Raw genomic sequence first — 19,019 nt, forward strand, 5'->3', positions numbered from 1 at the left:
CTCTTGTCCCACCCATGACAGATTCTTCTCAAAAGCAGAGTTACTAGAAAGCATTAATCGCAACCACAGCATCGTCCCATTTTTCACCTCATCAGACGCTGGTTTATCATTGGTGGAAAGCCGCCCGGTGATATCTGTTATTCCGTATTGGTAGCATTTCATTAAAGGGCGATCTGCTTCAGCAAGGAACTTAGTCCTGTTTGCTGAAAGGATTTTATGAAGGAAAACACTGGAGTTGCTCTGTTTCTTTAAATGTTTATCAGGGATCAAAATGACCAGAATATTCCCGCATCACAAATAACTGATATTTAACTATTTTTATAGTAAAACTAACAAAACCACACACAAGCACGTACACGCTCACACACACACTCACACTCACAAATCGTGGGTCGCACGTACTACTGATTAAGCGTATCTGTCAAGGACGATTATTTTTTCACCCCATAAAACAGATTCTTCTCAAAAGCTGAGTTACCAGGAAGCATTGAATGCAACCGCAGTACCTCCCATGTTTTCACCTCAACAGACGCTGGTTTATCATTGACCGAAAGCCGCCCGGTGATTTCTGTTATTCCGTATTGGCAGCATTTCATTAAAGGGCGATCTGGTTCAGCAAGGAACTTAGTCCTGTTTGCTGAAAGGATGTTATGGAGGAAAACACTGGAATAGCGCTGTTTCTTCTGAATGTTTATCAGTGATCAGGGACCAGAATGATCAGAATATTCCTGCTTCACAAATAACTGAGGTCTGTTTTTATTGTAAAACTGAGAAAACCAAACACACGCAGCGTACACAACACAAATACTCAAACTCACACATCGTGGGTCGCACATACTGCTGATTAAGTGTATCTGTCACGGACGATCATTTTTTTTTCACCCAATAAAACTTTAGTTGTTCAAAGTTAGAAAGCAGCGCGGTGATTTCTATTATTCCTTATTGGCAGCATTTAATTTAAAGATGAATCACGTCAACGAGGTGAAAGAGTCTCTTATTTTGATAGGGCGATCTTTTTTTAGGCTTAAGCATTTTTGATTGACTTACAAAAGAAAATAGTTATCACTTACCGTAGTGCTCAAAATTATAATGCGCGTATCTAAAAGGAAGAGGTGGTGGTAAGATTGCTGACTCGCAGTTAAATGATCACTGGTTTGTGTCCGGGGGGCTTCCTTTCTGTTATTTTATTTATTTACTTATTTATTTTTACAAATTGCTTTGAGTAGTAAGAAATGTAAGGAATTAATAACAATAATAATAATAGTATTATTATTATTATTATTATTATTATTATTATTATTATTATTATTATTATTATTATTATTATTATTATTATTATTATTATACGTGTGAATGCATGATCAAATTCAGCCGCTGCGTAGTGGGGTATGAATAAGGACAATACCACGAGTTCATTGAAATAATTACACAGCAAGGTGCACACGCAATGCAAACATAATGTGTATATTATTGAAGTAAAGGTTCATATAAATTAATTATATTCAACTTTTTAACAAGTTGAGAGATGTCAACTGGTTAAAATGCACGAAATTATACATGTATTGCTTTATAGTCCACACATAGTGTATGTATATTATTAAAATAATGATGTAAAATTCCTATAAAATGGTATAGAATCTGCTTCGTAGACTTATTTTGTGTCAAATTTCTTCAAAGAAGTTTTAATTAGTTTGCTTTAAAAAAATCTTACGGCAAACATGTGAACCGTTGAAAATCGCTGATCTTAATCAATTTGTTTTAGCGCATGCTCCGTGCAAAATGCTGTCATATCTGTTAATAAACATGCACGCACAGCGATGTCCTGATGTCTGCGTTCTAAGGCTGCAGGTAAATTAAACGCTATTGACGTTTTACTGGGGTGCTCTGTGATTGAGGGCGGACAGTAAACTTTGGTAAAATGATGAGCTCGTTAAAATAAATGTAGCAATCCATTGTCATGCTATAAGTGACAGCTTGCTCTTAAACATTTACACAGGTGGTTTTTCCTGGGAATAAAAAGGGGGGAAAAATCCACGGAAAGGTTTTGTTGTTGAACTCAAATTTCACCTCCGCCATGTGAGCCATTAAAACTATTGGAATGAAATATACAGTAGTTCTATATAAATAAATAAATAAATTTCCTATCACACCCACCCTTTCACCTCCTGTACATTGGAGAGGATTCTCATTTTCACAGCAGGTGCAATTATCCTATAAAACACATAGGAGTTCTCTGCACCGTTTTTCATGGGAGATTAAAACTCATCAAATGTATTTAAAAAACTTTTAGCAGCCTGTGGCATTCCTTATCTGCTGTGGTCCATTACAAAATGAACACCAGGCAGTTACAATTGTGCACAGTTTCTTTAATAAGTCTATTAGACAGTCTTTTATAACGTTTTCATATCGAGTGTGTCTCTTAATCCCTTCTAGCAGAGGAGACACTTATTTCCACAGCTTGGTCTATGCTGTAGAAATGCGTGCCCCCGTCTTCTGCTTGTAAATTAACACTGGAATTACAAAACTGTCCATAGTTTATTTAAAGAGATTGAAGGAAGTCTTCTATATCACTTTTTGTTTACTATGTCCTTACTCATCCACTAATTAAAAAAATCAAGCGCTTACACTGTCTTTTTAAGTATGTCTATGAAAATCGCTGTGAGTAGCCAGAAAAATGCTATATAAATGTATATATATTATTATTATTATTATTTTGGTTTTTAAATCCAAATAAACCTGATAGGACTTCTTCCAGGATATGTGCCACTCTAGGGTACCAACAAAGTCAAACTGATTAGGACATTTTGTGATCAGTTTGTTTAAAGTATATTAAACAAAATATAACTTTTCATCATCTTCTCATTTCTAATTTGGCATTTCAGGATACAGTACAGTATATACTGCAAATATACATTTAAATTGTAACCGCTGATAATTATTTACTCGTGTGCTTGTTTTCCATAAAACAGCATCAATATGTGCACAAAGTATAAGTGATAAAACACACAAATTCTGACATTAGCATGACTGTTGAAGGAAAAACATGTATTAGAAAGTATTCTATGGAGTTTTCATAAATTAATCAAACCTTTTGAGTTTTCTTAATATATTTTGTAATCAGGTTTTTAAATTTTTTTTTATTTTTACTGCCACTTCACAGATCAACAATCCCCAACATGGTCACTGTCAGAATAAGTCTTTTAACTTTTTTCCTGTGTCCATTAATACATTTTCCGGTTTCACTACCCATCTGAAAGAGTTGGCATCAGGTTGGGTGGCACTTTTAAACTGTAGTAGTATGAGCAAGCGTCAGTGTGGTAAGCACTAGTTTGGCATTTCTTTCCGTCTCATTTTTTGTCCTGGGCCCAAGCCTGTAAATCTCTTTTGTAAATGGGTGGCTTGGATAGAGGACAGATACCAACAATTTTCAAGGCTATATTAAAACAATACTAAAAGATATTTGTGTATGTGTGTTGTAGTGCCCCATGTTGTAAGTGTTAGATCCATTGAAGAAGTCAACTTAAACAAAGAAAATGTACATTTTACAGGCTTGTTTGAAGTGTTTTACATTATAACCATATTTTTAATTGCTGCGTGAATATAATTTTTAAAGAGGATGACCTTTACTATTGTCAAAAAGACAAGCAGAGCAACAGGAGGAATATGAAAGTTATTTGTTGAGTTTAGGAGACAAAGGATACTTGTAAGGAAGTTCATGCCAGTGCTATTGGTGTACATTCTGGAATTTATAAAACTGCTGAAATTATTTCAAAAAAATGTTACTGGCCTGGTTTTATGCTGACATTAAAATGGCTACGTTTTCTGATAATTATAATCATTATTTTAATTAAAAGACTATAATTGTCAGAACAGATTCAATAAAATGTTTTAATATCTCAGTTGCTGTTTGTCGGACTCTTTAATTGACTTGTCCTACAAATGTGGATATTTGGTACTTCATTTGACAAATAATATGAATTTTTCCAAGTCTCATGTATTTCATATAGATAGATAGATAGATAGAACTTGTACTCTAAGGGAAAATGTGCTTCTTTTTTTAACAGAGGCTGAATGAATAAATAAATTAATATTAATATAATGAAAAACAGCCAATCCAATAAAATTGTCTAATGTTCATTCTGCAAGCAACAGTTGAAGCTCACAACTCTGGCAAAAGCTCAGCTGTAGAAGTGAGTGTCCCTTTGAGTGGAGAGGATAATGGGACACAGTAGACTTGAAAGTGATATAGATGACTTTCAACAATCTTTTACCATGGATTTCAGATAATATTAGTTATCCAGGGTTCATTTTGAAAGCAGCAGACAGGGTGCACACAAGCCCATGGATCTGCTCCAGCCATGGAAATGAGTGTTGCCTGTAGGGAATAGGATGCAAACACATAGTGGAGAAGATTATATAGAAAACTATATCTACAACCTTTTAAAATCAATTTTACATATTTTTAACTATCCGGTGTTCATTTTGTATAATCAGCAGTCAGAGGGCACACATTTTACAGCTCTACAGCAGCCATGGAAAATGAGCGTACCGACCAGTGGATGAGACATGCGTTTTCATTCCAATAGTTTTAATGACTCACATGGCTTGAGGTGAAATTTGAGTTCAAAAACAAAACATTTCCCGTGGATTTTTCCCCCTTTTTTATTCCCAGGAAAAAACACCTGTGTAAATGTTTAAGAGCAAGCTGTCACTTATAGCGTGACAATGGACTGCTACATTTATTTTAACGAGCTGTCTTTTAAATGTCTTTGTAAAGTGTTACTAGGTGTCGAGCAATGTATTATTATTACTGATATTTTACTAAATCTTACTATCCACGTTTCTTTGTTGATGATCCCCGTTGAAGAATTTTTTGGTAACAGAACAGTAAACACGCCAAAACGACTGAAAACACAACTGACGACTGGTATTTTTCGATATCATTTTAACAAAGTTTACTGTCCGCCCTCAATCACAAAGCACCCCGCTAAAACGTCAATAGCGTTTAATTTACCTGCAGCCTTAGAACGCAGACATCAGGACATCGCTGCGTGCATGTTTACTAACAGATATGACAGCATTTTGCACGGAGCATGCGTTAAAACAAATTGATAAAGATCAGCGATTTTCTACGGTTCACATGTTTGCCGTAAGATTTTTTTAAAGCAAACTAATTAAAAACTTCTTTGAAGAAATTTGACACAAAATAAGTCACGACGCAGATTCTATATCATTTTATAGGATTTTTATATCATTATTTTAACAATATACATACACTATGTGTGGACTATAAAGCAGTATAATTTCGTGCATTTTAACCAGTTGACATCTCTCAACTTGTTAAAAAGTTGTATTTAATTAATTTATATGAACCTTTACTTCAATAATATACACATTATGTTTGCATTGCATGTGCACCTTGCTGTGTAATTATTTCAATGAACTCGTGGTATTGTCCCTATTCTTACCCCACTACGCGGCTGAATTTGATCATGCATTCACACGTATAATAATAATAATAATAATAATAATAATAATAATAATAATAATAATAATAATAATAATAATACAATTGTTATTAATTCCTTACGTTTTTATAGCGCCTTTCTTACTACTCAAAGCAATTTGTAAAATAAATAGGTAAATAAATAAAATAACAGAAAGGAAGCCCCCTGGACACAAACCAGTGATCATTTAACTGCGAGTCAGCAATCTTACCACCACCTCTTCCTGTTAGATACCGCATTATAATTTTGAGCACTACTTTTTTATTTTATACTGTCATAAACAAATTACATCAAAAAGTTTTTTAAAAAAGCCAATTTGAAGCAAAGAGGGTAAGTAATAGCTATTTTCTTTTGTAAGTCAATCAAAAATGCTTAAGCCTTAAAACGATCGCCCTGTCAAAATAAGAGACTCTTTCACCTCGTTGACGTGAATCATCTTTAAATTAAATGCTGCCAATAAGGAATAATAGAAATCACCGCGCTGCTTTCTAAATTTGACGAACTAAAGTTTTATTAGGTAAAAAAAATGATCGTCCGTGACAGATACACTTAATCAGCAGTATGTGCGACCCACGATGTGTGAGTTTGAGTATTTGTGTTGTGTACGCGAGTGTGTTTGGTTTTCTCAGTTTTACAATAAAAATAGACATCAGTTATTTGTGAAGCAGGAATATTCTGATCAATCTGGTCCCTGATCACTGATAAACATTCAGAAGAAACAATGCTATTCCAGTGTTTACATCCATAACATCCTTTCAGCAAACAGGACTAAGTTCCTTGCTGAACCAGATCGCCTTTAATGAAATGCTGCCAATACGGAATAACAGAAATCACCGGGCGGCTTTCGGTCAATGATAAACCAGCGTCTGTTGAGGTGAAAAAAATGGGAGGTACTGCGGTTGCGATCAATGCTTCCTGGTAATTCAGCTTTTGAGAAGAATCTGTTTTATGGGGTGAAAAAATAATCGCCCTTGACAGATACGCTTTATTAGTAGTACGTGAGACCCATGATTTGTGAGTTTGTGAGTGTGTGTGGTTTTGTTCGTTTTACTATAAAAACATCAGTTAAACATCAGTTATTTGTGAAGCGGGAATATTCTGGTCATTTTGATCCCTGATCAACATTTAAAGAAAGAGAGCAACTCCAGTGTTTTCCTCCATAACATTCTTTCAGCAAACAGGACTAAGTTCCTTGCTGAAGCAGATCGCTCTTTAATGAAATGCTGCCAATACGGAATAACAGATATCACCGGGGCTTTCCACCAATGATAAACCAGCGTCTCATGAGGTGAAAAATGGGAGGTACTGCGGTTGCGGTTAATGCTTTCTAGTAACTCTGCTTTTGAGAAGAATCTGTCATGGGAGGGACAAGAGGGAGCGAGTGAGGCGGGTACAATGAGCCGGGGCGGGACGGAGCGAGGCGAAGAGGTGGGTATCTGTGCGAGTGTTTTAAATAATGAAAGGAAAAAAAGTGCTTTGAAATCGAGGACCCCCAAAAAAGAGGGCTTACGAAACAAAACGCGACAGACAAGCGTATGCTGCTTGTATAAAATGTTCACAATAATTACAACAGTGTTGAAACAATGATGAAGCGAAAGGGAGATGCTAAACATGGGTGACCACGTTGTGCCTGGCCATAAATCCCAACCAATGTATAGATCTGAACTGATCTATCTGAACCAATATATATATCAGAACGGATGTATCTGAACCGATGTATATATCTAAACCAATCTATTTTAACCAATATATATATTTAAACCAATGTATATCAACCAATATATATATTTAAACCTATGTATATCAACCAATATATATATCTCAACCAATGTATATATTTGAACGGATGTATTCAAACCAATGTATATATATCAGAACGGATCTATGCAAACCAATTTATATATATTTCAACCAATGTATCTAAACCAATGTATATATCTGAACGGATGTATTCAAACTGATGTGTATATCTCAACCAATACATCCCAACCAATGTATATATTTGAACCAAAATATATATCTGAATGGATGTATTAAAACCAATGTATATATTCAAACCAATGTTTCTGAACCGATATAAATATCTGAACCAATGTATATATTTACAAACCAATCTTTTTTTCCTGAACGGCCCCTCATAGTGTATGTATGTATATATATATATGTATTTGTGTGTATATATGTGTGTGTATGTATTTATGTGTGTGTGTATAGGTATGTGTATATATGTAGATATATATATATGTATGTATATATGTGTATATGTATAGATATGTATATATATATATGTTTATGTGTGTGTGTGTAATATATATATATATATATATATATATATATATATATATATATATATATGACAACAACACACATCAATTACATTGACAATCATGTTACGTTATTTTCAAAATGTTTCCTTTTCTTTTTCATTGCTTCTTTAACACACTACTTCTCCGCTGCGAAGCACGGGTATTTTGCTAGTACTGTATAATCTAAACTGAACAGAAAGATTTCCAATTAAAAAAATACTTACATGCCTCTGAATTTATTGTGTGGCAGAGCGGGAACTGAAGTGGTAAGTTATGATGCAAAATGCAAGCTAAATGTAAAGACATCAGTTCAATGAAAGTCTGTAACAAGAAGAGATACCTACAATTTTCAGATTCAGAAGCTACCAGGTGTTCAGTCGAGCTTTAAGCTTGGAATGAAAAACAAGTTTTCAAAAACAGCCCAAAAGCCAAAGGTTGTAGCTGTCAACTGAAAAAATGTATCTTATTCAGGTCTGTGAAATGTACTTTTGCATAAAAAAACCTAATGTATCAGGAGTATGGTAATTGTTAATAGTTAATACATAAAAGAGAAAACAGAACACAGGCAGCAATTGTCCTATCTCTTCTGAACAACAATAGGTGAACTTTGAACATAATATACTGTGACTGGTTAACACTGTGGACACATGCGCTATATCTCTGTCGTATTGACCTTTAAAGAATAAATATTATAGAATCTTTTGCACTCTCCATTACAATATCCGTAGTACCCGTAGGAAGTTTTACAATTAAGTGGAGACCATTTAGTTTATCAGACTCATGTGGTTAGCGAACAGGTACATATTGTAAAATATCTTATCCAGATGAGTCATCTTTTTGAGTTAGCATGTTGGCACTGTTCATTTTCAATATATGTTGTATATTTCCCTGGCCTAAGGGTTTCTTGTCAAAAGGTTAAAATAAACAGAGATACAAGATAACCCTATTGAAACAGAAACATTTGTTATTAAGTGTATAGGTTTGTCTTGCATTCTAATTCTTAAAGTTGTATCAAACTATTGTTAATTTCAAAGCAAAATGCAGCCAATGATTTTGTTTATAACTAAATTAAATAAATAAACAAACCTTATAAAATTGGTAATTGATATCATTAAATGTTACTTCTTTGTTTTATTCAGTTTTAATATTTAATATTTTTAATTTAAGACATATTTCCTATTCAGACTATTCCAGATTGCACATGTCAAAAAAGCTAATTATTATTTCAAAAGGTTTCTTTTCATGCTGGTTTTGTCACCTATCGATCTTTTTTATACATCATTGCCATTTTTCAAATTGTAATAACTCCTTTATAACTCCATTTTTCATGTGATTATTTACTTCATAATTGCCTTTATTGGTTTATTTATTTACTTTTTCATTTTGGCACAAATGCCATTACAATCAAGACTACCAGTCTAGTTAATATTCTTAACTCCAATATTTAATGTTCTTCCTGAATCAGCAGGAACACAAAATCAACTTTTAGTGCCAGGCAAGGTCATAACAATAGCAAGCTAATGTTAAGAACATAATACTAGCAGATGTTAAATAATGTTTTCCCCAACTCTTTGCAACCCCATGGAACTGCCTAAATAGAGGACAGTTTAGCTGATAATATACCGCAGAACACGTAGGTTCAGTTGCAGTGTGCTGTAAGCTTGGGGTGATCTCTTGTTGATCTGGTCTCAATATGTTTTTTAATTTCCTCTCTGACTTAGTTTTTTACTGTCTTATATTTGTGATACTTGATTGATATGGATATGGGCAAGTAAATGTTTCATTTAGGAATAATAATGTTTAGCTTAACTCTGATCTTGACCATGATAACTGCACAAACCCTGATCCTATGACTCATATTCAAGAAGACTGCAGACACTTGTTGACTCTTGGAATCACAGTTCAAACTTACATCCCCTTCATCCTGAATGCTACTAAAACAAAGGGTGATTTTTCACAAACAAGGGCAAAGCAGTTTTCAGTGATAGTTGCCATATGTGCATGGACTACCTAAAAGAAAGAATAACTCACACAGTTTTTAGTAAAATTTTAATCACTGTGCTAACACATATAACAGATATTATGTAACTATTCAGTAAAACATTTTCCTTCCTGATTTGCCTAACGTGTCCAAAATAAGCCTAATCATCAGCCCTGTAGTGTATATAACTTACTATAACCATTATTATTTTTCAGGGGTTCATAACTGATATAAAATGAAATGCTATTACCAAGCATTAACAGATTTTCTAAAACTTTGTATTATACAAAGCACCCTGAGCACCTAAGTGGTTATAGCATGTTGATGAAAATGCTGTTTTAAATTAAAGCCTGAACAAGATAACTGTTTTCTATTCGACATATAAAATGTTCAGTAAATAAAGAGAGACTAAATATAATTTATAACAAAATGGAACACCGATGGACAGCTGAACAACCAAGAAAATCTAATTTAACTTGAAGTGCCACAAATTGCTTTACAAATAAACCCCTACAACATAAATCTACAAAGAGGAAGGCCCAATTGCAGTGGTGAGATGGAGGCAAAGCCGACATATTGGATGAATTGGTAAATTCAGAGCAGAGTTTTTAAAAGTAGTCTGGATTTTTGCACAATATGTTAGAGTTACGACTTACTACTGTCACAGAAACATTTTCAAAGGACTGATGAAACTTACAAATGTAGGGATAGCAGTTAAAAACCTAAAGAGAATAATGAGTGGAGTGTAAGCAAAATGTTCTGATCCCCCAAAAAATAAGGTTTACTGAACAATGCACAAGATGGAAAAAGGAGGTACCAGATTTAAAAAAAGAAAGTGAAATCCTGATAATTCAATAGGCCCTGACTAGTACCATGTTAATATATTGGATACTCTGTGCCTGGTGAAGTAGCTTAAAACATACCACAGTCACATACGCACTCAACCCTCTGCTGAAGAAGCATCGTTGCGCTGTTAAAAAACTCAGCGATAAAAAAAATTACCGTTTAGAAAAATTATACCCTTTTAAATTAGAAAGGAGGGTTTCTTGGAGCCCTATTAAACGCGGCCATTCCTTTCATTACTAGTTTAATAGGTTCGAGAGTATAAATATGGAATACAAGCACAAGATGTACCTGGGACATCAACAATAAATGGCTCAATTGCAACAGAAAGTCTTGGCTTCCAGCGACCTTTTAAGCACTATGGAAAGTGAACTGGATAACCAAATGAAATTCATACTTGAACGCAGTGACTTGAGCGCCGATGCAAAAGTAAAACTTTATACGACCATCTTGCAAAGATGCCTTTTTGCAAAAAGTGGATAAAGAAACCGGTACCACAGTGACATGGAATCTACTTTTCTTCTCAGAGTACAATCAGAAAAATGTATGGATAAAAACTTTTTTAAATCTAAAGACGTAAATAAAAACAGACAGCCTGGTCTCAGGTTCCCTGTGTATTAAGATATAATCCCATAAATACAGGAACATATTATAATAATCATTTACCTAATTATTCAACAATACACTTGATATGTCTAAAAATCATCCGGACTCTCAGGAGAATAGATTGTATTAACAATAATTATATTTCTTTTAGTCCTGTCCATAAAAAATAAAAAATAGAAAACATTGTTCTAATAAGACATTGAAGACTTTGTCAGAGTCCTCTTTTGGTATTAATTTCAAGCTGTGAAATGGACCGGCCTGAACACTTATTTATATATACCAAAAAGAATGGTATTTTTAAAAAGCAGACTTTATAATAAGGAGAGTGATTTCTTTTAGCAAATGTGGGCCCTTGACCTGTTTTAAGACCGTTTACATTGACAACAGGAAGATATGACCTTATGTTAAAGGCCTGTATGTGTGAACCTGTTTCTTGTGTCAATTGCCCAATTACGCGCATCTGCAAAATGTTTGAGCAGGGCCCACAACTGAATGCCACTGAAGTGGGGGTCGCTCCTTCTGGCCTTTTGCATCTGAAGAGAAGAACCTGTTTTGGAAGGAGCTGAAAAAATTATCACAGTTTTCACAGAGTAGCAAAGAGTGCTTAAAACGGATTTTTCTACCACCAGAGTGGTTAAGGCGTTGGACTTAAGTGTGTTATTGTTATTGTTATTCAAGCGTGCCCATTCACTCTGTGTGTCTGGGTACAGCTCTCACTTTTAGAAAGTTTAGCGAAATGCTTCCGCAATGTGGATCCTTAGCTCAACTGAAAATACATACATAAATGTACTTGATTATTTAAAATGTGTTGTATTTGATAGAAAAGGGTTTGCCTCAGATAGATTGACTTTTATACAAATTATAAATTAGAATTATATTAATTATTTTAATTATAATTACAAATTATAAAGCAAAGGATAGATTTTTTTATACTGTACGTGTTTTAAAAAGGGAATTGCTGTATACTGTTTACTTCTGTGTGATTTTTTAAAGGCTTATATCGAACTACTTATCTCGTGCTTTACACACAATACCTAAAATGCTTTACCTTCAAAAGTTAAACAATACAAAACATGCGTCTCAGCAAAGGAGCCCACAGCAGGTGGGAGGGCGCACACAGAGCCTGCCACTTACCTTTCTGTGAAATGGTGAAAGCTATTTCATCGCAGCGGCTGGAAGCTTGCCTTTCTGCGAGAGGACTTTCTGTGAAATGGGAAAGGCTCTTTCATTCAAACTGCAGCTTACAGAGAGCAATTAAAAGCGGTTTCCTATTTTACAAATTATAAAGCAAAAGTTAGATAGGTATTTTAATCTCATGATAATATTAAAGTAATAGATAGATACAGGGGCATACTCCAGCACAGTATATGCAGGAAAATGTCTGGACATGTCGATCAGGCCTTGGGTTCATGGCAAGGTAGTTATTTTGATATTAAGGGTCTCGGGAGAAGTGGCAGGGAGGTGGAGTGGTGCCAGCCAACAAACAGGCATTGACAGGCCAGGGGGGGAAGGGGGGTGTAATGCAGAGACAGCGTTCATCAAACTGCTCTTTACGCAAACCCTGAACCAATCAGGAGGGTGGGGGTGAATTAAGGTGGGATCAACACCCATCAAACTGCTCTTGACACAAACTCTGACAAATCAGGCGGGTGGGGTGGGATTAAGGCAGGATCAACACCCATCAAAATGCTCTTGACACAAACTCTGACAAATCAGGTAGAGGGGTGGGATTAGGGAGGGGACAGGTTGTAATTTACTAATCAATGGACAGGGGCGGAGCCCATCATTTAAATCCACCAATTAGTGGAAATGGGGCGGGGCCATCAAGTCATCAATCATTTTTGATTGACATTTTGACAGAAGCACCCTGACATAATACTACTTACAGTAGATTAGTTTAGTGAATAGTCATATCTATACTAATAAAAGGCAAAGCCCTCACTCAAAACAAAAACAAACATAAAAACAGCATATCAATCAACAGATACCAAGGGAACAATAACATAATTACAATAAAATATATTTTATTTTATTTAGAATTTATAATTAAGAAGCTTCTCTTTAGAGATAAATGAGTGTGTGAAAGACGTCTAATTTTTTAATTATTTTTTGGTTCTTTAGATAATAATTGAGGCAGAGCAGGCTCTGAGAGACTGCTTTGGAACTATGGACTAGGATATCCTGCAGGGATCACATAGTGAGAACATTGAGGAGGTTGTTGACTGCACTACTGACTACATTAACTTCTTTACGGACATTGTAATTCCAGTAAGAACAGTACACTGCTATGCTAACAACAAGCCATGGATTACAAGTGACATCAATGGCCTTTTGAACCAGAAGAAAAGGGTTTTTAAAGACGGTGATCAGCATGAGCTCAAGTGCGTGTAGAAGAAACTGCACTTTAGTATTAAGTAAGATGTTTTAAATCAGAACATAGGGTGGCTCAGTTGTTAACTCCTTCTTCCTTTCTAATGTCAGAACAGAGGACTACTCGTGGGATGAGGAATCTTGGCTGTCTTGGAAGTCTCTTTTCTCGATTATTTAAAGAATTGTCAGACTGAAAGTTGCCATTCGTTTTCAAACCAACTTTACAAGGGATGGATCATGCTCTCAAAATGCCTTTCAAACTAGGGATCTTAAAGACAGAACATCAATCATGCAAATATTCTTTTTGTTGCATATTTGTATTAACTTTTTTTTCCCCTGCATTAAAAGGGGTTACAGTAATGGTCTCCAAACCATTATCCTGTTATTTCTTTTTGTTACACTGTGTTGTAGTTTTTTATATTTATCTTATTTAACAATATTTGTCACAATTATCATGTCTCTGTTTCAATAAACATTTGTTCACAAAAAACATAGAATATTAACAAATAAAATAATCACCCAGAAGACATATTAGTGCTGTACATTTTATATGTCACTTGTTGCAATATGAATTTCTGAAACAAATAGTAATTAAACAGTTAATGATACTTCTGCATTTATAAAATATCTCTTATAGAAAGAAAAGGACCAGGTTATAGACATTATAAATATATTTACTTTATTTCTGTATATTTATAGTGTAACGTCTTTGTTAATAAACTTAAGGATGCTGGGGGAAGGAGTCAACAAAAAGAGAAAAACTAAGGAGAGTGAATAGGGAGAAACAGATATATACATTAAGAATTAGAGAGCAAAGGATAAAAGAAGTCAAAGTAAAGAGGTGTGGAGCAGAATAGTGACTTTTTTATTTAATAGGTGTGCTTCACAATCTCAAACAGCAGGGTATGGGAAGGTTAATCGCTGTTTCAGGTTTACAGTGTTTCAATTAAAACAGCATTTTCTCATTAGCCAAGTTTCAAATTTGGTGTATCACTGTAATTATTTGCTGCAATATACTGTATATCATGTATCTGTAAGGTGAAATGTAGAAGTAAAACATATTGTATAAAACTAATTAAATTGAAAGAGTAAATTAACTGAAAATGAGCCTCATTTGGCAGCAGTGAAACTGTCTTGTAGGAATGTACCACTATTACACAGAAGCATGGACAAGAAGACACCTTTATATTGATGTATACTGATCAAAAAAATTAAGGGAACACTTAATCATCACTGTCAAACACTAAGTCAGTTAAGCTTCAGGGATATCAGTTTATTCAGTTAGGAAGTATAAGCGATTGTGAATCAAATTCATCTGCTTTGGTGGAAATTAAACTGACAATAAGTGCACTGCAAGACAAACCTCCTCCTAATCCTTCCTAACTGATTCTTCTCTAGTTTTGTGTTTTGCTAGTGTCCTTGTCACTACTGGCAGCATGAGGCAGTACCTGCAGTCAATTCAGGTTTGCACAGGTAGTTCAGCTCCTCCAGGATGGCACATCACAAGAAGGTTTGCTGTGTCTCCCAGCACAGTCTCAAGAGCATGGAGGAGATACCATGAGATGGGCCATTACACCAGGAGTTATGGACAGGGCCAAGGAATGGCATCAACCCAGCAGCAAGACCAGTATCTGCTCACTTATAATTTAAAGTTCAGCTGAGAAATAAACATTGATATTATCTGTGTATCCTTCCTATGTGGGTTCTCTGACCTTTCTCAGCAGGGTTTTTATGCATTATTGTTTGAGTTTTCTTTGGGGATAAATAGCAAGTAGTGAAACAGAAATTAAGAAGACATGGGGACAAAATTTCATACATTAACTGAGATTGAATATTCTCAAAACTAAATCAATCAGGAAGACAACTTATGAAAATGGCTGTGCATCATCTATTCAAATACCTTTAATTTGTTCTGTCCCAAGGAATCAGAGTTACCACAATGAAAAATCTCAAGAACAACAAAGCATGTCAGCATCTTGATAGTGGTGAATTAGGTAATGTCATTCTCCACAAGCTGGACCTATAGATTTTAGATTTCTACTTTAGTAACATATTACTTTTGATTAAGAAGTCATCTCATTAAAAATTATCATTGGTGCTTTTCATGGTATGTGTATCTTTATTAACTTTCCCTCATATCTTCAAAAACAATGCAGGGTAATGTAATTCACACATGTCAAAATCATCTGGCTTGCGTGTCATCTACTTCACCTTTGAAAATGTACAAACATGTAAATGTAATATTTTTGGAAGAAGAGCATCAATCACCTTGCATGATTCATCTAAAATTTCCAAACAGTGTAACATACATTTCTGAATTAGCTCTAGTGGTCCACTAACTCATTTGCAATATTACAAAGACTCAGTTATCCTTAAAGTGTAGTGTCCAAGCCTTGTTTGGACTTTGTTGTTCTTAGCTTTTTTAAGTTTCTATCCTAATGAAGGCAAGATATGACTAGTAGAGTTACCAAATAATTTATTTTTCTTTCCAGATTCTTTTTGAAATTTAGGTGAAAGGTAACATGAACTTGTGTGTCAAGCACCACTGAACCATACAATACTTCAAATTTATACAAACAGTAAACAATTAAAATGACTTATTATCATTCATTTATCTAACCATCCATTTCGTAAACTGCTTATTCAGTATCTGAATATCACCTGTAAATCTTTAAGTCAAAGAGACACTGTATTAGTTAATGCTCATATCAAGATGTCTGTTTCTATCTTTATGCATGCTCAGACTTTTGCCACTTTTCACAACAGCTGCCTTACACTTATACATTCTTTTTTTTTCCACAAGGACATTATGTTTCTTCTCCTAATGTGCATTATAGCTAAGTCATGAAATGGGGAGTATATCGTTCTTGGTTAGCTTTTTTACAAAAATTTAAATGGACCCACAAATGGCATCTTTGGCAACTTGTTAACTAAAGCACCTTAAGCAAAAAAGATATGATAGATAGATAGATAGATAGATAGATAGATAGATAGATAGATAGATAGATAGATAGATAGATAGATAGATCTTTATTTTTCCCTAGGAAAAGTTATGTTTTTTTTCAGAAGCTCTTTAAATAAATAAATACAAAAATAAGTTGATAAATAAATATGCACACACACTGTGGTCTGAAAACACAGCAGAATGACTAAAAAGCAAGAAGATTTAAAAAAGGAAGAAGGCTGCTGGCTTGCCTGTCACAGTGAGGCATTATGCAGATGTATTGCTCTTGATATAAACGAGTCCTAGCAGCATTTCCTGGCACACTTCTGCTGAATGATTCGATAGAATACAGAATATAGATAGGTTCCTTAATTGTGAGTTTTTAACAGGTTTTAAAGACTCGTGCTTAAAGTATGCCAAGCAAGAGGTCAGATTTGGTTTCTCTTTAATTTCTATTGCAATCTTTATTAGGACAAACTTGTAGAACTACTGGAGGTTCACTGCTTACATAGACATAAATGACAAAACTTTCTATTCCAACCAGAAGCTACAAGCAAAACACAGAAAAAAAAATAGCATCTTTGTACTGCTAAAAATGCCTTGAATACAAACTATTAAATTCTTAGGGAGCATATGTTACACCATTTAATATAACGTTTCATACATCTGCAACAAGGATTTCTCTTCCTGACATAACTAAGGCAAGTAATACCACTTTGGGGTGAAAGGGAGTGCATTATGCATAATGTGCATAATGTGGGGGCACTGAGCCTGGCTCCTTTTTCTGTTACTTTCACAACACCTGGTTTTAGGTTTTCATCCCGAATCAAGTGGGAATCAAATGGACTTTCATCTTGATAACTGCAGTTCTATGCAGGGATTGAAGTTAAATCAAAACCCAAATATCACCATAGGGTTTATGGTGAAACCATTCTGTTAAATCTCTGTAAACAATGATAACCATACTGGCCATAACTCAATTTGACCATAAAAATAAAATCATCCTGCAAAGAATTAGTCTTCTTAGACTCTCAAGAATAGTATTGTTTCAATGAGAGACATTTTATTTTATTTAAGAATTCTCATTTGTTATTATATTATTAGCTCTATGGTGACCCACAAGCTGTTATCATGCCGTTAAAGTTGTTTTTTTTTTTTTACTTTGTACTTACATTGAGAGCATCGAAAGAGCATCCTTCTGACATCTCAATATCTAGGTGCACCAGTGTCAGGTGTATTGCAAACCCAGATGGCACACGTAGCTCCCAGCTCTGATCCACATTTTCAGGATATCCTTGAGGAAAATTGGGAGATGCAACATACCCAAACATTTTTGGCGCCTCTCCCCTCACAAATAGGGGTAACGCAAGTAACAGTAAAAAGCTGATTAGGACGATGGAAAGAGAAAGAGAGAGAGAACCAGTTATTATAAAGCTGTAGACAATTCTTATACCAAACAAATTAACCATTGTAAAAGGTCAAAGGCTTAATGAACTTCAACAGTTTTACCTACCGCATTGTGTGGAATTTTTAAAAGTGTTTCTACAAAACTAAAAGCAAGTTCCCTGTTGCATCTGCTCTTTGAGGTTGAGTTTCTGTTTTTCTGAGCCTTACACATTCGTTTCACATGTTTGCTTAGGTTATAACCTCAGATCAGCCAGCACAGAATGCACAGAGAGAGAGAGAGAGAGAGAAAGAGTAACAAAGTATGAGAGGGAGTGTTTACCTGTTTCACTTTTCATTTCTTTTTGTTCTGACACTTATGTTTCTAAAGGTTTTGGTTTACAAGACATTTGTTATGTCATTACAAAATACAAATATGCTAGAAATTTCCAGATATTGACACATACCAATTTGAAGAAGATACAAGGAGATTTTTAAAAAATCGGATTGAAAGGATTGAAAGGTATGATTGATTTTAAGCACTCCAGTTAATGATTGGCACCATTTGTAAATACAAGCTCCAGGAGAGGGGGGCTTGGGATTGATGATTTTGATCCAACTATTTTGAACTTTGACAAATAATGCAATTCTATTCCCGTAACTATCACCACCCCTTGCTTACTACCTCCTCCCATTTTTTCAATTAAAATGTCTTGAATTCGACTGAAATGGTTGTCTTTTAAACAAATTAAACTCTGAAAAAAGGTATAATTTTGGGTCAGTATTCTACTGCTATCTATACTAACAACATATAAATAATTAGTTACATACAATTTTTTGGAAATGATTAAAATAATTAATCGTACTATCTTGGAAAACAGTTGCACAAATTATCAAACTTACAGTACATAGTAGGCAAACATCTTCTAAGAATGGCTCAGAAGATGAGAGCTTTCTTGAATACTGCTCACTCATTATTTTCCTCTTTGTCTTCTATAAAATGGTATTTAGAAGGAGATCATGACATTATTCAATTTCTATTGTTAAATTTACCTTATTCATAATAGTAGGTTCTTTAA

The 19,019-nt window shown here is 34.5% G+C and overlaps 1 protein-coding gene across 2 annotated transcripts in view; it reads right to left on the reverse strand.

Annotated features, from left to right (window-relative positions):
* Nucleotides 1–18,508, reverse strand: part of LOC120535739 (complement C1s subcomponent-like) — a 58,893-nt gene extending 40,385 nt beyond the window's left edge. Inside the window, exons 1-3 of one of the 2 annotated variants that reach the window (XM_039763768.1) lie at nt 18,408–18,508; nt 18,071–18,204; nt 17,730–17,940 (exon numbers count right to left, since the gene is read on the reverse strand). In XM_039763768.1, the coding sequence (XP_039619702.1) occupies nt 17,730–17,940; nt 18,071–18,075 (216 nt within the window). In that variant the 5' untranslated portion in view covers nt 18,076–18,204; nt 18,408–18,508. Of the gene's footprint in view, nt 1–17,729; nt 17,941–18,070; nt 18,230–18,407 lie in introns of those variants that run through there. The other variant, XM_039763769.1, reaches the window with a different exon arrangement.
* Nucleotides 18,509–19,019: the final 511 nt, after the last annotated feature.

This window comes from Polypterus senegalus, chromosome 9 (assembly GCF_016835505.1).
Source record: "Polypterus senegalus isolate Bchr_013 chromosome 9, ASM1683550v1, whole genome shotgun sequence".
NCBI classification, from domain to species: domain Eukaryota; kingdom Metazoa; phylum Chordata; class Cladistia; order Polypteriformes; family Polypteridae; genus Polypterus; species Polypterus senegalus.